This window comes from Ambystoma mexicanum, chromosome 1q (assembly GCF_040938575.1).
Source record: "Ambystoma mexicanum isolate Mex_15411 chromosome 1q, UKY_AmexF1_1, whole genome shotgun sequence".
NCBI classification, from domain to species: domain Eukaryota; kingdom Metazoa; phylum Chordata; class Amphibia; order Caudata; family Ambystomatidae; genus Ambystoma; species Ambystoma mexicanum.
The window spans coordinates 102,942,916-102,964,408 of NC_090922.1; the positions used below are offsets into that span (position 1 = coordinate 102,942,916).

A 21,493-nucleotide genomic window follows, 5' to 3' on the forward strand; every position below is an offset into this window, starting at 1 on the left:
ATCCAATTTTCTTTGCTCTCTAAATAGTTCAGGCAAGCGGGTCTTGGTGCGACCCTTGGTGCGACCCATGGTGCGGCACCAAAAGCAAGTGTTTAGCTTCAAGACATCAGCCGTTGCCGTTACTGGAGCTTCTTCTATGTACTCTAGTCAAGCCTAGGTTCGACAGGAGGCTGGTATTTATGTAAATTGGCGAGGGTGCCCTGCCACCTTCTCCCAGTGGCAGTACTTCAGTCAGTGCATTGAGGTAGAGACTGTTCTTATGTTGTATCCGCAGGCTGGTCGAATCACCAAGGGTCTGAGCTGCACTAGGTCTTCTATGGATCGTAGGCCCAGATCTGCCCTCATAATGGCAACTGTCGCTCCCAAGGGTAACCCCAGAAGCTTACTCAGGAATGTGTTTTCTGTCTCTGCTACCTGAGTGGGACGGCATATCCCCAAATGTCGGCCCCATAGTTGCCTGAAGCTACTGCCCAGCTACGGTCCACCTCCAACACCTCCTTTGCAATGAGCACTTGAAAGCAGCCATCCAGATAGGACACCCTCAAGCCACTTTGGAATCATACGCTACCCATGAGCGTCTAGACGCCAATCTGATTTCCACGTAATCACCATTTTCCAACCGTGTCTCCCAGGCAGAACGTTCTTATATGTTTGCATGTAGAACCTTGCCCAGCCATCCTGACTTCCTTTTTGTTAATTACAGCCTTCTTTGTTTGCAAAAGATCTGAGCCTATAAGCGGCTTTCAAGCTCCCATGCCTGTGTTAGCCAGCAGGACCATATCATCCAGGTATTACCCATTGGCTCTGCAATATGCCACAGTACTCATGAGATCAGTTGGCAGATAATTAATATAAACTGAACTGATCCGGCCCTTCGGCTGTGCTGCTGTAGCGTGTTGGTGCTGTGTCATCTGTGTCCTGGGCTTGAATTGTGTCCAGCAATGACGAATGCATCCTGGTCCCCTTTAACACTTCCCACAGCATAGGTACATTAACAGTGACAATAGCCTGAAACAGGTCAGTCAGTGCTATAAAGCGCAACCCCCATTTGCCATGACTTATTCGGAAATGGCGAAATGTAGTAATAGACTTTGGTCTGGTGCCGAACCTAAAGCCCACCTGTGGTGGGGAGTTTGTTGCTGAACCTCCCCCCGACCCCCTACGCCTGTCCTCAACCTAATAACAATTTACCACAGATATTTGAAGCTCCAAACAGATAAATGGGCCGTGGGACTATCTGGTTTGGTTTTGCTTTTTGTTGTAATTAAACCTACATTGATGTAATGTTTTAGACCTTTGTAAAGCGTTCAGTGTCAAACGTGAACCTGCAGGCATGCCCACCTTTATTTATTTATTTATTGGGTATGTATCACCTTGTAGGTTAAGAAGAGCAAGTTTGAACTTCATTTCATTTCTCACTTTGAAATGTGTGCAAACTTACAGCCAACTATTTTCATAAGTGAGGAGAATTTAAGGACTATCCTTGCTGATCCCAGAGTTATTCAGTGCTTCCAGGCCTTGACAGCACAGGGATGGAAAAGAAACACTGGGCCCAGGTGGTGTGCGGCTCAACAAACACCTTGAAAGCCATATTTCCACCCGCTCTGCGCCACGGAATAAAGGCTATGGGACATTTGGGGGTTGCTCACGTTTCGGTCTTGATATTTGCTTCAGTTCATCAAATGGTTGGATGCAGGGGTTACTAATCCTGTTAACCCACTGCTGCCCTTGACTAATGAATGTTGGTTTAGAGACTGCTGGGACTGTTCTTTTCTGCATGGGAGCTGGGTGAACATGTCGACTGCTTCAGGGCACATGCGGCGGGGCTACGGTGGCAGTGTGATGTTTCCAATGACTAGGCAGTCCCTTTCATGCCTGGTGCATGTGTCAAATTCCCATTGTTGTTCTCTAACGCTGTTCCCGCTTCTGGCAGTGCTGCACTCTGGCGAGTACTACCTGTTCGAGTCGGACAGTGAAGAAGAGGAAGAGTCCATGCAGGAGGATCAGAGACCAGCCAAGCAGAGCGCCTTTCAGGTAATGGGGGTTTGTGGGGAGATGTGGATACTTTCTCTTGGGCACCCCCGCCCCTTGCATGGGCTGGTCCAGATGGAAATGTGTTGACGGTAGACCCAGGATGCCACAGTTCTAGTCCTATCTTCCCCCACTTATCTACTTTGGGTGATGTTGGGCAAATCCCTTTATCTCGCTGTGCCCAAGTTTCCTGATCTACCAAAATATAGGAGTGCTTAGAAGCAAGCAAGCCACCTGCCTTCACTGCTGCATAAATACTGGATCACTTTGTCTTAACCAAAAAACACTGGGAGAAATGATGTTCCTTCTTCTACGAACTGCACCCAACACACACCTCCATGCTCCCCTTTCTGTTCTCTGACCTCACCCAAGCGCTCGTCCGTATTAAAACATTTTTGTACCACATGTCCAAACATTTAGCACAACCCTTCTCTCGTTTCCCCCTCCTGTTTGTGCCAACCCGCCACTCTCATTACCCTAACCCACTTTCACCGAAGTCTCATACCTGCCGACTCTGTCAATCTCTATGTAGTCCGCTATCAACACCAAAGGTGGGCCTCCCGAAACATGCTTGCTATCAGTCATCCGAAAGGTTGCACGTTTTGGGAGGTGGAGCACACTACCACCAAGGCTCTTCCCTCTGGAACCTGCTTCCTTTTGAGCCTACAACTCGAACCCAACCGCATTTAATTCAGAAGACCTCTGAAGAGTTATCCCTTCCTTGTTACCTATTAACCGTAGTGCCCTATACGCTACCCTGCATCCTTCCCTCATGGCCCCTAGCGCCTTGAAATGGCCTTTGGAAGTAAAGTGTGCTGCTTGTGACCATTGCTTCCTTATCTCCCCCATGACTGGCTCTGCTGTCAGTCACAGCTACTCCTTTCTTTTTTTTCTTTTTGGATGCGCTCGATCTTTAGACCTGGCAAAATAAGACCCTTGTCAAGAAGCAATGCAAACCTAATAGGAACATGTCCGCTCTGGCTGGAGGTGCTCAGTGGAGATCCTCTTGGGAGGATAGCTCAGCGGCAACGTGCTCACCTTGTAAGCAAGACAACACGGAGCACCACAGGTTCGATCCCTGGTTCCGCACTGAGAAACCTCTGGGTCTTAAGTGCGTTATAAATAATCTATCATATCACATCACTGCCCAAATCCTGTAAGATAGTTATCAAGAGTACCTTTAACACCCCACCTACACATGCCCAAGTATCAAACCTGCTTCCTTGTTTGACCCGTCCTCCAGTATCCATCTCTGCAGATCCACCCTACTCTGTGGGATACCCTCCTTGATCAGAATCGCTCCTCCCCTTTAGAATCCCTACCCCAGGTATCCCTCACCCTTAGGATCTCCATCCATAGACCGATATCTTTCATTTCCTCATCACCATTGCCCATCCAAGTCTAGCTGTGTATGTCTCTCTTTAACGTTGTCACCTACGTGCCTCCCCTTACTAATATTCCAAGACTTCCTTCTTAGTTTGATCCACGCCATCTTCTGCCCATCATCCGCTATATCACTCCAGGATTCCCGGCCGAATTTTCTCAATTTGGATGGAATGCAAAAGATTGGATCTGTGAAATTGGAAGGCTCATTGCCCCATATGCAGGAGTGAAATGCAGAAAAAGCCTTTGCATGTTGGTCCCCACGTCTGTATGTTCTCTCGAGTCCGCACACTGACTGCAACATGCCAGCGGGACTACGGGAACCATACAGCTGGATCTGCAGAAGCATTCTGCTATCAGGCTGGCGAACCAGCATGAAGATGCAGCATTCCTGAGGGACTTCCGCCGCACTGCAAACCTGGCACAGGCCCCCATAAAAAACATGTGTGAGCCTCACACATGGGATTTCTGGGGAGTTTAGGTTGTGTGCTGAAGCGGGAGTGTGCAGGAGTGGATGGGCATGGCAAACCAACGCATTGTCAATTTTTTCTCACTGCCGCGTACATACCCCTGGAATTGTGCAAGGCGTGAGAGAAGACCACGATTTAGTGGCCTGCAGGTGGTGACTTTTAACTAGGAGTCCTTACATGGCCATTCCTGCATATGGACCTGTGCATTTAATGGAAGCTAAAGTGATCTTGTATCAGCCGCCTGTTTTATTTTGGCCTCAACGTCCTGTACGGGACTAAAGGGGTGATGAGAAGGGGTGTTAGTGGGAGAAGGAGAGGCACGCACGAAACCTGGGTTGTAAATGGATGCCCTTCGGAAGTACAGGAGTCCCCGTATAATTCTCCATGGTTTGTGGCTGTAACATTTGGGTGAATGTTTTATCCTCCAAGGAGAACTCAAGATTTGTTAGCTAACAGTGCTAAAGCACTGGGAGAGCTAGGGGCATGGCGGAGAGAGATGTAGGGGGTAAGTAATGGCGTAAAAGAAGTTGAGGGCTGCACAATGAGCTACGAGTGGCTCCATAGTGGTTCGTGTGGTGGTGGTGCCATGTATGAGGTGAAGAGGTACAAGTAGATAAAAAGTTGAGTAGGTTGCTTGGAAAAGTTCTGTGTGTAGTTCACGAGCTTCAATGAAGGGTTTGTCTATCATGGGGTTGAAAGCACGGGTGCCGTGTCCGAAGTGCATTTGGGGGGTGTCTGACCTGGTTGAGTACGTACAATTTCGAGGCTGTTCATGATTTAAATGTTGAGCACCCATGTGTTTGCATGGGGGGGGAGGCATATGTCAAATCTGCGCTCATGTTATTCAGAGGAGAAGCCCCTGGGGATTGCTCGACCAACGTTAGGGGTCAGACCTTTCCCAGCAGTTTTCCCCTCTTCCAGGAGATTGATGTTGCATGTGACAGAGCGTGTATAGCACTCAATTTCGATGCAATGAAGACCAGCAAGTTTGCAGGATACAGTGTACCCTGACCTCTGAATCTGTGAAACTGAACTGCTCATTTTGTTTACTTTTGTGTCTAGTTGGCGTACCAGGCATGGGTGACAAATGCCAAATCTGCACTTAAGGAACGCCGCAAGCGCCAGCGGGAACTGCGGAAAGCAGAAAGGCTTGCGAGAAGGTTGCAGCAAACAGGTGGGGATGGCATCTGGCTCTGAAGAGCTAACCCAGGGGTCTCCGCCACTCCCTGGAAGGATAGCTGGATCATTCTCCGCAGCGCTTCTCAGCTTCACGGGGGTGTTGGGACATTCTCCACTCCATTTTGCTCTTAGCCGGTGGTGCGTAGCAGGTACACTTCTGCCCTGGAAAATGGAGGGAAGTGTTATCCGAGGCACCACGCTGCCCTGGGGAATGACCTAACAATTCTTAGATTCACATCTGCCCGGAGGGCAGGGGGGCAACTCTTTCCCACCACCACATCTTTCTTGAAGGGTGGGTAGCACCATTCTATAACTTGAACTTCATTATTCTCTAAATTCCTACTAGTCTTAAGAAAGGATTTTCCAATTCCCAACCTCTCCTCTGGCCTGAAAGAATAAAGGGTACAATTCTGAAAACAGCTGGCAACTTGAAAGTAGCCCTAGGAATGCCACTTCCCCTTCTGTGATACTCCCACAGCATGCGCCATATTGTTCTCCTTCACCGCGGCTAGGTATGGAGCTATACGTGGGAGCTAAATGGTGCAAATCTAGCCAGAAGGTAAAGCAGCATGGCATTAAAATCGCTGAGGATACTGGAGAGGGGAGTACTGGGAGAGCACGCGGAGGACATGGAGAGGGTGTGAAGTGCTAACTTGAGAATCAGTGTGTGCCTAGGGAGCATTAGTATACGGCAGGGTTCTGCAATCTGTGGCTTTTCAGAGGTTTTTGACTACAACTGCCATCATCCCTCACCATTGACTGTGCTGGCTAGGGCTAATGGGAATTGTAGTCCAAAACATCTGGAGGGTCAAAGGCTGCATACGCCTAGTTTACAGTGTGCATTCACTAGCCCTACCTACCCACTCAGACTCCAGTACTTACCTAGAGGTAGTCTACTTTCATTTAAAGCATTGCTCTGTTCGGAAATCATCATCTGACTTACTTGGTTCTGTGTGAAAATGTAGCCACGTGAAAAGTTTTCACCAAAAAGTAGTTTTCAAAATGTAGTCATTCTATGCAGTCAGTGTTAAGTGGGAAAATGCTGCCAATGATAAGGTGGCCAAAAAGTGTATTTTTAAACACACAAAAGAAGAAACATGTAACCCCAACAATGATTTCAAAACACCTGAGAAAATAAGGAACATCCCCCCCCCGCAATCACTCTATCTCTTACCCTAACACTAACTACAACCCTTGTTCTACGACTAACCCTCAGCCTTTCCCTAAGCCTTCAGCATTCAAAGGCATTGTATATGCATGTGACTCAATTCAATACACCAAGTAAATAGAATATGAACGGTGACAGAGCTTCAACCCCATCACCAGCCCTCCACAAATTCCATAGCCCTTGCGCCAACTCTAACCGTAGCCTTACCCTACCCCCAACCGCCAGGTTTAAACTAACCTCTATCGTAGCCCAACATCACCCGCCCTCCCCAGCCCCCCTATCTCTTTAACTCTAACCCAAACACTTACTCCTTGAAACCCTAGACTTACCATAACTTCTAACCTAATTCTCAGCCCTTCACAACCACCCTATCCCTCACCCTCATTCTAACTAAAATCTTAAACCCTAATCCCTAGACTTGCACCTACCCCACAGCCTAACCCTAAACCAGGCATTCACAAGCTCTCTACACCCTAATGCTTACCTGAACTGCACTGCATTTTTGGCTACTTTTCAGCTGCGTTTGTGGCTACTTTTTACTTGCGCACCTTTTCACTGCAAAGGTATTTTCACCATGTTTTGTTTTTGCTGGCTACGTTTTAGTTGGCAACATTTTCACTGCATTCCTCTCAACTCTAGATCCAAATCTAGTTTGAATGGGTGTCCTGTCTGAGGAGAAAACCACTAAATCCTATCAACAACTATCAGATCCCTTCCCAGTGGTGCAAGGAGGCCCTCAGATCATAATGGGCTGTTACCACTGTGAACATCACTCCAATCCAGAGTGCACACACGGTTCCCTATCCTCCGGGAGGAAGCATGTGGTCATCACAAGGATTACCTTGCCTGATGTATCCACTTTATAGAAATGGTCTCCAGTCTTTCTCCCTTGATTCTACTCCTTGGCTGCATGAGCAAAGTGATGCCTAAGTTCATCTGCCTCTGGGTTGGTTTTTTTTCTAGGTGGAATAGCTTATATGTGAGACATAAGTTTCCCCCTTGCTGAATCCTCTTTTTAGCCGGCCCTCCTTTAGAAAGTTGACACTTCCCTCAAGGCAAGCATGTGGCCATGTGAATAGCACTGCAAATAACAACTAAATTCATGAATTTGTGCCTTACGTCTTTATTGTGCCTATGATTAACTTTTAGGAGGTCCACAAAACGGAGAAGCCGATGAAGTTGAACAATCTGGGGAGACGGAAGGACCGGAGGAGGATGAGGAGGCAGAATCAGGTGAGAGGAACATTGAGTACTTGAAAGAACAGGGAGCTCTTAAAGGTAACAGCCAGAGACTTGAATTTCATTATATGGGCTTTCAATAGTGTGTTGGGCAGGGGAACATCAGAATCCTCTTTTAAATGGTCTTTGGAATGGGATAATAGTTCGAGGTGAATTTCCATTTTGTTGGGAGATTCTGCGAGGGCGTTTCATAGGTGGTCATCCAGAAATAAATGTGGGCCTTGGTCTGTACAGGTACATTTGGTGCTTGAAGTGGTCGGAAAATAAGCAGTGCTTGATGGTTGGATGATGTCGGGGGTGTATCGCTTCCACCTCAACCAGAGATGCAATTAGCCAATTCCATTGACTGCTTTGCAAACGAAGACAAGCTCTTTAAAGAAGTTGCTTTTGTTTCAGTGGCAGCCAAGGAAGTGGGTTTCCTTAGTTTCTCCACACACCAGAGTCTGGCTGGTTTTTGACTTTCTGTGGTTTGTGAACTGTTATTTCTATCAGAACCAGGGCTTTGTGTAGTTTTCTTTACAAATTAATACAACAATGGTATTTTCCATGGTGGGGATGAATGAGAGGACCTGGCATATGTCACAATGGCCCTCATTAAGAGGTTGGCGGTAACCCGCCGTTGTTACGGCAGATTGCCGCCAACCCTGTATTACAGTTAACACCACCCAATATCCCAGTGCTACCGGAATATCACAAGCGGCGGCGGCGGTGGTACGGTAGTTTCCGATTCCCATGGAGTCCGATATGACTCCATGGGAATGGGAACCCTGAAGCACCGGCACCTCTAGTAACAATGCTGGTGCTTCAGTGAAAAAACGTGCCGCTAGGGGCCTGAACTCCTGGCAGGTCAGGCCTGTTGGTAGTTCAGAACCCCTATGGCAAACACGGAGTGAGCGGTCCTGAAAAGGTGCTGGAAATGTTTTACCGTCGCCTATATTTCCAGACATGGTCCACTCATAATAAGGCCCAATGAATTTTCAGAAGCACTACTGGTATAGGGTTTGGGGAAGCCAACCTTAGTGGGCATGCAAGGTTTGCACAAAGTCTAAGCAAAAGCGGCTGAGCAGATAGGCTTAGGGTAAGGATATCCGAGGGTGCTGACGTCAAGTACAGTTAACATATCCAGTGGTTGTCAAACATTAGATTGTCCATGCAGGGAAGTATCAAGCGTATACTTTTTTTTAAAATTTGGCACAGATGCGTTATGTTATGTTGATTTATACGACGCACAGCTACCACCCAGGGGCAGTCTCCAGGCGCTCACGTGGCTCTGCAAGGAGGAGGACGGGGTTGGTTAGTGAGGGAAGAGTGATAGGATGGCTCCAGAACCAGGAGAAACTGGTGTCTGTTGGCTTGTGGATGGTCGGTTGCGTGCACTGGCTTGTTGTATCCATACGGGTAAGGTCCAATGCCAGGGTTGTTTCTATGTGACTGTTTGTTATGTAGGAGTGTGTCTGTGTGTTTTATGTGTAGATTGGATGCTATTTCAGGTTGTGCGCACTGGCTTGTTATATCTGTATGGGTAAGGTCCAGTGTCCAGTTTTGTTGTTGTGAGCATGTGTTACTTGTGTGTTAGTGAATAGGTTGGGTAGTCCAGTGGGCATGTACAGTGTTTGTTGGGGTGGTTTGTACCTTGGCTACTCTCCAAGTTCTTCTAAGTGGCTGATCTTCACATTTCTATATAGTGACACCCATGGTTGCTTTCATAGTCTCTCTAAGTGTGGCGCGTGCATAATCTTTATCAAATGTATCTAAAAGTGTTGCATGGCTAATCTTCACAAATCTAAGTGAGACACATGGGTGATCCTTGCAATTGCTAAATGCAGAGTGTGGCTGCATGACACAATTGGGCTAACAGCAGAGAATTGCTACCTGGCACAAATAGGCTAAAAGCAGACTTTGGCTAGATGGCGCAATAGGGCTAACTGCATGTAGGCATATGATATTAGTTAATAGGAGGGATGCGGTTTTACACATAAAAGGGTACGTGCGAGATATGGCTAACACAAATGGGCTATAAGCAAGGTGTGGCTACCCTACACAATTAGGAAAAATGCAAAATTTGAATACCTTAGATGGATAAGGTATATTTATAATAGGTAATAAGAGTGTGGGGTTATAATCAAGTACAGTAATGGCTGTACTCCCTGCCCACACCACACTTACCTTATCTGTCGCTGCTGGTTGATGGCGGCAGGCTTCCCAGATGAACGCAGACAAAGCTATGGGTTACTCGGGTCAATCAGGTCTCGGGTGGCTGGGGGAACAGGAAGTGGGTCGGGGTTCCACCTATGATGGGGCTAGTGCACAAGGGCCACCTGACTGCCCCAGCCAATTGCTAAAGACCGCAACCACACTTTAGATTAGGAGACATTTATTCAGTAATACATTGTTGCGCAAGCTACACTGTAGGGATTAAAGATGTTGGTTATATTCAGCCTTGCAAAATTATACAGCACACTAACACTTGCAAAGCAAACTTAAACAGATCAACTTGCTACTAATAAGCAATGTTCAATGAGAGTTCAAGGCAAGTACCCTGTTCAGGTTGCTTGGTGGTGGGAGTGGAGGCGGAACAGGGACCTGGGGGGTTTGAGCAATTGTCACAGTTCGCCCATAGGATTCCGGGAGACTCAATGCAATAGTCAAGTGGGATTATTTAGTGGCAATTTCTAAGACAGTACTAACAGGCTTCTTGTGGAGTAAGAAGGCAGCTACCAAACCTAAGTGTCTAGGGGGTTCCCAAGCAGGATTCCTACACCCAGGTTTCACCCAAAGGTAAAGCAAGGGTAGTTGCAGGGTAAGACTTCCCCCTATTGGATTCAGTGAGAAAGAGAGACCTGCAGCCTGGTGCTTTGAACCTTGCCTAAAAAGACCCAGTGACTCCAGATAAGTCACGGCCCTTAGGGATGACTGCTCTGACTGTTGGTTGTCATATTGGGGAGGTGGCTCTTTTTAATGGCTGGATAACTTGGTTCCGGTCTTTCGTTTGTTTGTGACCTCAAGGATCTTGGACCACAAGGGTGGATTTCAAGGTTTCAAATACAAAGGGTCTCTTTTGCAGCACCCATGACGAACAATGGCCTTAACAATGGTCCGTATGCACTAAGGCCCACGACGAAGGCCCTGTCTACCCCTGTCCACCATTGTACGCCATGGTGCCGCCCTTTGTGAGTATTTGTGTGTCCCTTCTTGCCCTGAGTATGTGTGTGCCCCCCGTTGCCCCAATCCTGTTTGTTTGCCCCCTCTTGCTCCCAGTATGCGTCTGTGCCCCCATTGCCCCTGAGTCTGTTTGTGCACCCCCACTTGCCCAGAGTATGCGTGTGCCCCCGTTGCCCCTGAGTTTGTTTGTGCGCCCCCATTTCCCCAGTATGCGTGTGCCTCCCGTTGCCCCAAAGCCTGTTGTGTGCCCCCTCTTGCCCCCAGTATGCGTGTGTCCCCTCCGTTACCCCAAGTCTGTTTGTGTGGTCCTTCTTGCCCCAAGTATGCGTGTGCCCCCCGATTCTGTGTGCCCCCTCTTGCCCCGAGTATGCGTGTGCCCCCATTGCCCCCAAGCCTATTGTGTGCCCCTCTTTCCTCCACGCGTGTGCCCCCTCTTGCCCCGAGTATGCGTGCCCCCTCTTGCCCCGAGTATGCGTGTGCCCCCAAGCCTATTGTGTGCCCCTCTTTCCTCCACGCGTGTGCCCCCCCAAATTGCCCGCGTCTGTCTGTGTGCCCCCTCTTGTCCCGAGTATGCATGTGCCCCTGTTGCCCCTGAGTTTGTTTGTGCACCCCCATTTCCCCAGTATGCATGTGCCTCCCGTTGCCCCCAGTATGCGTGTGTCCCCTCCGTTACCCCAAGTCTGTTTGTGTGGTCCTTCTTGCCCCAAGTATGCGTGTGCCCCCCGTTGCCCCTGATTCTGTGTGCCCCCTCTTGCCCCGAGTATGCGTGTGCCCCCATTGCCCCCAAGCCTATTGTGTGCCCCTTTTTCCTCCACGCGTGTCCCCCCATTGCCCAGGTCTGTGTGCCCCCTCTTGCCCCGAGTATGCGTGTGCCCACATTGCCCCCAAGCCTATTGTGTGCCCCTCTTTCCTCCTCGCGTGTGCCCTCCAAAATTGCCCGCGTCTGTCTGTGTGCCCCCTCTTGTCCCGAGTATGCGTGTGCCCCTATTGCTCCTGAGTCTGTTTGTGCATCCTCTCTCGCCCAGAGTATGCATGAGTGCCCCCCGTTACCCTTGAGTTTGTGCCCCCTCTTGCCCCTGATTACGCATGTGTGCCACCCTGTTGCCCCTGAGTCTGTTTGTGCTCTCCCATCCTCACCCTTCATCACATCATTAGTCCCCTCCCCATCCCCTGCCCCGTGATGTGTCTCCAAGTCCCCCCCCACGCCTTCCTTGTGGGTCCTCTCTGCCCCCCCGATGGTCTCTTTGCCCTCCCCTCTTGCTTGCCTTAAGCATCCTGTGCCCCCCCTCTTGCCTCTCCCTCTCCTTCACCCCACCCACCCTTCCCTTCCTTTCCCTCCTTCTGTCCAATTCCAGCACTACCCCAATTGCCATCAGGCATAGTAATTGAAGCCGCCTGTCTTTGCAGCCAACTGCCCTCCCCTCCTTCCTTTCCCTCCCCATGTCCTGTGGAATTCTGGCACTACCCCAATTTCCGTCAGGCATAGTAATTATAGCTACCTGTCTTTGCAGCCAACTGCCCTCCCCAACTTCCTTTCCCTCCCCTTGTCCTGTGGAAATCGGGCACTAGCACAATTGCCGTCAGGCATACTAATTGTAGTCGCCTGTCTTCTGCAGCCATCTTGCCCTCCCTTCTCCCCCCCTTCATCTGCTATTCACCTAGCACTTACTCGTATCATTGTCTCTTGACCTCTGATAACAGCTTCTCTGTCCCCCCTTACCACCTGTCTTCTCTTTCCTCCCCCTCCCTAGCACTACCTTGATCAGTCGCTGACCATTTAAGATGGTTAGTCGTTTGTTCCTCTTCTTTCCCCCCTCCTCTCCCCTTACCCATAGGTCCCCTCCCCCATACATCCCCTCCTCCTCCTCATCGTGTCACTCTTGCACTGCAACAATTGGCGTCAGGGATAGTAAAGGTACTGCTAGTATTGTCTCCTTTTTTTCCTTCCTCTCCTTTATTGTTCCATGCACTTGTACTATCTGTTATGATTTGATGGTTATTCTCACTTTCTGATTTGTTTTCAAGTACCTGTAAGAATGTAACTGTATTCTCCCATGTTCCCTCCCTACTTGAAGCGTTTTGAAACACATTGTGTATACGCACTATACAAATAATCAAACGGTGCAGACCTCACTCTTTGTGCCTTGGGTGTCTAGGACTCCCTGACCAGTCCAAACTAGTTGGCTACTTTCTTGGCTCTGGCCATGCTTGTAAAAATTATGACCATACATTGCCTGTGAGGAAGAAAGGAAAATGTGCTTAACGTAAAAAAAGAGTGCATTTTGTTCCCCAGTTTCACAACTGAACATATGAGAATGAATAGTGGTTCACAATAGACATCAATGGGGCACTGAGTCCCCCATGCAGTATTGGCCCTAAGGAATAACCAGTGCCTCCAAAACTAAATGAGCTATGCTAGCAAGTAAGGTTGAAAAGGACCTTACTTCAAACGGGTCAGGATCACAAAACAGTCAGCAGATATGCTGGGTTCTCATTCAAAGAGATGGGAAAGCTGCACAAAGAAAAATATTTCCTAACAGCGTGTAAGTGCCAGCGTGAGCTTTGAAGCATTGAAGATGGTGTTGAGCTGCGGCTCTATTGCATGGTCCTTCTTTATCCAGTGTCCCAGATTGGCTCAAGAAACGTTCCAACTCGCAGAGAATGTTCAAGGGTGTGAGTTTGATTTTCTTTTAAGCATGGCACTAGGTGTGTCCCTTCCGTTTAGTATATATTGCCTATTTCTCCCTACTGTTTAGGTTCTGACTTGTCTGTAAATGAGGGCCTAAAGGCAAACACCTTATCTGTCTAAGCTCCTGCAGGGACTTCCTAGACTGGCCCTACACTATCAATGATGTTTGTTCTAAAGGGATTGTAGGGTTGTGCCATGCAGACACTTAAGCTCCACTCTGTTTTATACCTCTCATGACCTGGTGGTCCTCTCCCTATCTCTTACTATCACGCTGCATTATCCCTTCCCAATCTCCACCCTCCCACTCCACCCATCATCTCTCCTTCTCCTTACATCTTCCTCCTCTGTCCCTCAATTCTCTCTCTCCACTCTTTGGTGCTACTAATCCCTCCTTGACACTACTACTCCCCTAAACACTACTACTCCCATTTAGGATATATGATAGTCTGTTTATAAAGCGCCTATACACTGTGTTTCAAAGCAAGGGAGGGAACAAGGAAAAATACAATTACATTCTTACAGGCCATGAACAGTAAGGATGTGTAATTAACTATTGTACTCAGCCTGACGACATTTCAGATAATGCAAGAGCTAAGCCATACATAAGGAAGGGAGGCGAGAGTGGGAAGGGACCAGACAGGTGACTACCGTTCTAGGCCTGATGACATTTCTGGTAGAGCCGGAGAAAAACAAAAGGTGAGGGAGAGGGGTGCAGAAAAGGAGCAGAGGAACAAAACAAGCGACTATCGTACTAGGCCTGATGACATTTCAGATAGTGCTGGGAGGGACAATTAAAGAGAGGGGGGAGACAGATGAGGTTGCTATCATACTAAATCCAGGGACAATTCTAATAGAGTAAATACGTAGATGAAAGTAAGGGGTGGAGGGGATGAGATGGGAAAAGGGAGAAAGAGAGGAGGAGAGAACAGAGTAAGCAGTGGAGAAGGAAGAGGGGAGAACGAATACAACCCTACACCCTACTTGAGTTATTTTTAGTTTATTGATCATTTGTAAGGCGCTTTATCCAACAGGATTGTGTTTCAAAGTGCCACAAGGCTAATTGGGAAAGGAACAGGGGAAATAATAACAGTAGCAAGAAACAAAAAAGTAACAATAATATTTATACAGTCGTGGTCCTACAAGGCCTTGTGGCATTTGGCCATGCAAGTGCATTGATGAGAAGTGCAGGGGAGAGGGATTGAAAGGGGTAGCAAAGGAGTGGACAAGTGCTGGAGGAGGGCCCAAGAGGGAAGTGCTAAGTGGAGCTAGGAGGAGCACCTCAGGCAAAGTGCTTCTACAGGCAGCTCTCAAGGGTGGTGTGAGGAGCCACCGGGCAGGGGCCTGTAGAGCAATGGAGTGGTGGGGGAGGAGCTGGTAATGACTGGGAGGAAGGGCCTGAGATCCTGTGGGGTTTATGAGAATCAGACCACCGGTCGCAGCGGCAGTGGCGAGATTTAGCAAGGAAGGGGATGAGGGAAAGAGGTAGAGAAGAGCAGATGTTTGAGAAGTTTCTGGAACTTGAGGAGGTCTGGCTCAAATCTGAGAGGGGCTGGGGAGGCTGTTGCCAAGGAAAGCACCAGCCGTGGAAATAGATCTGCCCCACGCTCTGCTTAGAAAAACGTTTGACAGTCAGAAAGTTGGCATTAGAGGAGCGTTGGACTCCAGCGGGGGAGTATTTAGTGAGGTAAAGTTGAAGATAGCGTGATCTCAGCCCCCCAAAGGCCTTGTGGACGATACAGAGGGTCTGGAATTTGATTCATGCAGCCACTGGGAGCCAGTGGAGAGGTTTTCGGGCTGGAGAGATATGGTCCCTGGGCTTGAGGCCTAGAATAAGTCTTTCAACCTTATTCTGGATTAGCTGGAGGGGGCAAAGAGAGGAGAGAGGGAGATTGAGAAAGAGGCTATTGCAGTAATCCAGCCTGGAAAGGACCAGAGCTTTGGAGACATTGAGCTTCTGGGGGAAGGTGAGAAAAGGAAGAATGCCTCTGAAGAGGTGGAGCTGGAAGTGGGATTTTTTGGTAAGGGCTATGATGAGGGGTGAAGGAGAGAGTGGAGATGACCCCAAGGTTTTTGGCCTCACAGCATGGTGGGGTAGAGAGCACAAACAGGGTAGAGAGCCCAGAAATGGTGGCTAAATGGTAGGAGGAAAAGAAGGCACAGGTGTCCCGATGAGGAGGATCTCTGTCTTACTGGCATTGAGAGGAGGAAGAGGGGGAAGTAGAGGGAAGTTTGAAGAAAGGCTGTGTGTCATAATACCGGAAATTAGGATAGAAGGAGGAGATCAGATGAGCAAGAGGGCCAAGATAGATACTGAAGAGCCAGGGTGTTAGGATAGAGCTGTGGGGGACACCACAGGTAGAGAGGGTGGTGGAGGAGGAAAAGGGCCCAATTGCAGCTGCGAAGGGCAGTTGGTGAGGAAAGAGATCAACCAGTCCAGTGCCTGGCCAGTGATGCTGAGGGTGTCAGTCGCTTTATGAGGATGCAAGGGTTGACCGTGTCAAAGGCAGAGGAGAGATCGTCGAGAGTGAGAACAGCAGGAGGGTTGGAGTACCTCTCCTCCCCACATTCTCCCCAATCACTCCTTTCACTTTCACAACCACTTTTCACTCACTCCCTACACGCTAACACTCTCAATCACTGACCTTGCAGGCACAATCACCACTCAGTACCGCTTGCTCTCAGCAACCAATACCTAATCTTTTCCACACGCCTCCATGTGCCAATCCACTGTCCTTCCTCCTCCTGGTCTATTGGTCTGCCACTTCCTCCTCCTCTGACCTCACCCAAACAACCCAAAACGTCCTGCTTCCTGTGGCCTATCTAATCCTCCTCCTCCTTATTCCCCCATTGGATTACAGGCCCTGATCAATCAGGCCCTCACCTGGGAAGGGTTAAAGTCCTGGAAGGTTGCAAATAACAGGTTAAGCCCTACCCCTTTTCTCTGTTGTTCAGAGCAATCAACCACTTTATTCAATGTACTTGATGGACTAGGTCGGCTGCAGCACTTGTGCTGCTGCGCGAGTTTGCACGCCTGTGAAAGAGACACAAGATCTCATTTTGCTGGCTTTCGCTTTCCTCCTTGGTCCTGCTATTCTGATAACTGTAGTCCGGTCCCATGGGGCTCTGATGGGTTGCTGTCCTGCATGTGATTTTTCTGTACTGTTGCTTCCTCATTTGTGGATCTAGAAAAGAAAGAGAAAACCTAGCCAGCACTTTCGTCAAGAGATATAGGGGGATGCAAATTGGTACTGTACATATATAAACAGGCACTTGGCGAGTGGCAGGAAATGGAGCCCTCAACGGCACAGCGTCCTTTCATTGCAGGATGTTTTTTCACTGGGATTTTTACAGTGATTTTTTTTAATGAAAAAACGATCTGATGTTTAGGAGGGGTAGACCTATATATATGGGGTGTGGGTGTTTGAGAATAGCAAAACAATTAAAGGGGATGGGGGACTGGGGGGAACCCACCAAAAATAAAATTAGAGTTTTTTCATAAAAGAAATCAGTGGTAAAAACCACAGCGGAAAAACATCTCATGATGAAATGACATGGAACCCTCAACTACTACCATCCTTCTCTGGGGTAGGACAGGCTCTGGCTTCCACCGTGGTAGGCCTCCCACCCCCGGCTGAGAGTGGTTCCTACCCCCATCTGACAGGGTCAGGCTAATGAAGAAGCAACCGGGAGGTATCCACCCAGTGTTTTGGCCGCACCCTGCTAGTGAATACTACTTCACATTCTAACCATTAACATAGAAATGAAGTAACATAACATCAATAACTGGTCTTGATTGCTTCTCATTTTCTTTATTTCCTTGTACATCACAGTTTGTAATTCAGGGGCAGAATCTGAACATAGGGCCAATGCATTTCCGACTGTGAGTCCATCATCAGGGCCACCGCTGTACACAACATGCGTTATGTAAGGACCCCCTAAGTAAGACCTTCTCTTCACTGGTAATATGTCACCAGTAATGCAGCATGTCTGGAGATGAAAACATCTTCCAACCTCTAAAAGCAGAAAACATTGAGAGATGTCACACCAGAAAAGCTCGCCTTTTTGCTTTGGTTTGAGGACCGGTCTGCATGTTCGGTCTTCTTATGAAAGTTATGGCCTAGAATTGTTTTTGCATGTATCTACTGTTTTGCCCTACAGCTGGAAGTGGTATTCTCATATGGAGGAGGCAAGACAATGCACAGATATTTAACCTTTTGCAGTGGAAGCTCTTGACAGCCATTTTACTAGTCTTCCATCCTTGGCTTTAGCTCCTAGAATCATCAAAATGCATCTGCAAGGGGCGAGAATGATTGTATTGCTTATGGATAGGCTATTGCCCAACTATTCAACTCAGAGGAACTTTCAAACAGGACAAGCAATGGCCTTGTCTACAGGTGTCTGGAATATTGAGGAGCACTTGAGTGATTTACTGGCAAGGAATGGTTGGCACTCCTTGGGAAGGTTTGCCTTTGTTTCGCCAATCTGCTCAGTCAGTGAAATAGGCTGTCGCAGAAGCTGTCAAAATTACTGTGACTGTGTTGGATAAAGACATTTCTAGGTTTTCAATGTTTGCGAATCTGCAAAGTAGTTTTAAATTTGCATCTTTCATCAGTGGTGCGTGTCTAGGAGCCGTGGAGTCACTCAGAGATGGAAAAAGTGAAGCTTTCAAGTACAATTAAATATAAATGTTATTCTGTGTCATGTGATTACCATTGGAGATTGGACAGGTTCTAAACGCTCACAAATTAGACCGATAAATGGAGATGAATAATTTTCCAGAATCCAAATATGTAGTTGTGAGGAAGTTGACACAAGAACCTGAGGAGTCTGTGTTCCAGAGTTGAGAATGCAAAGAAGAGGCTACCTCTCCTACCGTTCCACTCCAAGGGTGATTCATTCATTAATCACCCTCGCAGCAGAAGCTGAAACTTTTTTTTTTTTTAAAGGGCCCGGGACAAACTGGTTGGAGCCATATGAGTTAGAAATCATTGAAACTAGGGGCAAAGTATGGTATTGTCAAGAGTCAATAGGGAATGAGTGGACTAGCTAGGGCTCGTGGTTCTTATCTGTAGTCTGGTACGAAGATCCATCATTTGATACTTTGCAAGCCAATCGTCGTTCCAAGATGACATAACTAACACTGTTCACTTTTCCTGTATATTTAACGTTGAGCGGCTGAGATCCAAGATGCATATTTTTGTTTCCAAGACTTCGGTCATTAGGAGGTGGTTTATTTCTGGGGACTTTTTCATCCACCCACACGTGCTGCCCAGTATGCAATTTGTCCATGAACCATAACTGCGTTTATAGTGTGGCGCTAGGCCGCTTTCCCTTTACACTTCTGAGGACAGAATTTGATCTCTAGAATTCAAGTATCTGGAGGATATCTCTCGGGCAACGCGCTTGTCTTGGAAGCAAGCCGACGTGGAGCAACACAGGTTCGATCACCGGGCGGTGCTTGGAAACCTCTGGGTATGCAATAAATAACCCTTTATTAATTGTTATTATTATTATTAAGAGGCCAGATGCTGAAACGTAAATGGAATTTTCACTAATAAACAAATTCCTGTGTGGCGTTAGACATTTGTGTGTAGCATTTAAAAACACATTGAGTCTTGTAAGTGCTTTCAATTCACAGCTGATGTGCAGTTTCTGTACCCATTGATTACACCAGTGTCCATTCTTGGGAACTAATGCCGGTCTGTGCTCTTTTTCCTCTCCATAGATCAAAGCAATGTTGTGCAGCGGATTCTGGATGTCCTCAAGTTTCTCTGGGTCCTCTTTCAGGCTATGGTGGACGGGCTCACCCAGTGGCTGGGATCCCTTACCAAACACTATGTTGACATGTCCACTGTCCTCTGGGTGGAGAGATATGTCCTCACCCAAAACTTGTCAAAGGTAGGTACAGTATTCAGCCAATGGGCAAGGGTGCTTAACAGTGTTTATAATCCCGTTGAGCTGTTGTGTGGGCATCACCAGGATGTGCTTAGTTGGGGAAGTGACACCATCATGCAGCTGGAATTGCATCAAAGCAGACTCATTAGCATGCATGGTAATGCATCAAAGCAATCCCATGACAAGCTATGTTTGCATAGTGGTAATATCACGGCTTACTTTTATAACCCATCTGCGATCATTAGGCATTTGGGTAATGTTATGTCGAATTTACAAATTTACACCAGAGACTTTGTATGGGAAGGGAACAGAGCGAACGTATAAAACCACTCGATAGTACATATGCGATTCTCTGGACTAATCAGGTTCCAAGCTATTTACCTAGACTAAAAAAGAGCGATCATTAACGACTAGAGCTTGTTTTAATGCATTGTTGCTAAAAGTGGTCACGGGCAACCTTATCAGAATATAACTGCTTAATATGTAGCGTGCCGGAAGACTTACTGCATGTTTTTATTTTCTGACCGGCGTAAATAGAATCTCGTGATCACTTCTTAACCCCTTTACCTAATAGAAGAAAATTGGAATCAATGTAAACCAGCATTGTATAATCTGCTAATACTGGTACGCCTGAAATTGCCCGGTCAGAGTTTGGGTTCTTTAAGAAGAGCGTTCCAAATTAGAGATACTTTGTTAAAACTGCTTTAAGACAATGTCACATTAATGTTTGAAACTGATTGTAACATCAAAAATTGGTATGCCTTGAAAAACTTATTTTCTTGGTGCATTTGCTGTATTTTCATTTTTTTTGTAATTTTTTTTGTAATTCTGTATCTTTTTACAAATAAGTACGGAGCATTTTCATGAATTTAGTATATGTTTTAATCACAACGAATATTTATTTTCTTGTAATTGTTGTGATTTAATTATACGGCTCCATGGAATTCTTTCTGTATAAACTTTGACCTTACCATTAAGCCACCAGTACTCCAGACTAACCTTTCCAGATTGATTAGAGTTTGTAGCACGACTGAGGAGGGGGTGGGGGAGGAGGGGTAAAAGGATTCTGATATGTTTATTTCCCCCACTTTTCTGCAACATAATTAGAACAGCACTTCCAAAGATCAAATCCCAGACCTGTGGGCACTGTCTTTCACCTGAGATATCAAATGACCAATGGCAACGTTGCTGCATCCCTTGCAGATCCTTAAAGGACTTCAGTATCCATCAGAAGCAAAGCCACAATTCCCTGACACATTCCAGCAGATCCACACATTACCTTCAACACATCTCTTCTTAAAGTGTTTACTATTATCTCGCCTATCTGTCTACCATGCACCCGGCTCATTACTTCCACTGGAGCCTATAGAGGCCACCACAGACCCACAATGCTCACCCATTCAGTAAGTATTCAATTGATGGTGTGCCATTCATTGAATGGAGCTGCTTCTCGCCGATTGGCTGAAGGTTTGTCGGGGCATTTCATAATTTTTTTATTAGCCAATGAACAAGATCAGAATTTCACATCATCTTTGCCACAGCTCCTCCTAAATAGCAAATAGGAGGAGCACCAGCCTTGATACAGATCCTGTTTACATTTCCGGCACTGCAGATTTCCCAGAACTCTGTGATTGCAACTTCCCTTGAGTTGGTCCAAACACAATTCTGTGACTAACGCACCTTCCCTGAACCATGAGTAACTGATGCCAGTTTCTTGAAGCCACTCCTATGTCACCCTCTGAGGTTCTCACAGGACTTGAGCGATTCCACCTTCTTACACTGGGCCTCATCACAGTTCAACAACCTGAACTGTTTCTCATTGATCACCGCTCTGTCCAGCGGATTGCATTGTATTTATTGTCTTGTAATAGGCCAACTTGTGGGAGTACTCCTTCAAAATGCTAAGCAACGTTTGTTACCGTGAAACATGAGTGTATCTATAACATAAAATCAAAGAAGGTTGCAGGAGAACTGTACTGTTTAAGTAAAACCATTGACTCTCTGGTTGGGGTTGCACCTATTCAAGGCCTGTTGCAGCAGTTTGAGGGCTGGTTACAATAGGTCCATCAGGACAAAACTGATCCTTCGCTGGCTAAGCCGGAGGAAATTCAGATAAACATTCACTGGGATAATGGAGACTGATTCCTGCTTACCAGTTCTAAGCAAATGGCCATAGAGTTCGACTGAGGTTTTGGTTACTCGTCATGTGGCCCTCCAGATGATTTGAACTTCTACTCCCATCAACTCTTGCCAGCATAGTCAGTGGTGAAGGATCCT

General features: G+C 47.2%; 1 protein-coding gene across 5 annotated transcripts in view; it reads left to right on the forward strand.

Annotated features, from left to right (window-relative positions):
• The window catches only part of PIEZO1 (piezo type mechanosensitive ion channel component 1 (Er blood group)), a 960,480-nt gene that overhangs the window by 757,576 nt on the left and 181,411 nt on the right, over positions 1 to 21,493 (forward strand). For all 5 annotated transcript variants that reach the window (XM_069635852.1, XM_069635881.1, XM_069635891.1 and 2 more), the window contains 4 exons: positions 1,934 to 2,034; positions 4,947 to 5,058; positions 7,381 to 7,464; positions 19,047 to 19,219. In XM_069635852.1, coding sequence (XP_069491953.1) covers positions 1,934 to 2,034; positions 4,947 to 5,058; positions 7,381 to 7,464; positions 19,047 to 19,219 — 470 coding nt within the window. The remainder of the gene's footprint in view (positions 1 to 1,933; positions 2,035 to 4,946; positions 5,059 to 7,380; positions 7,465 to 19,046; positions 19,220 to 21,493) is intronic.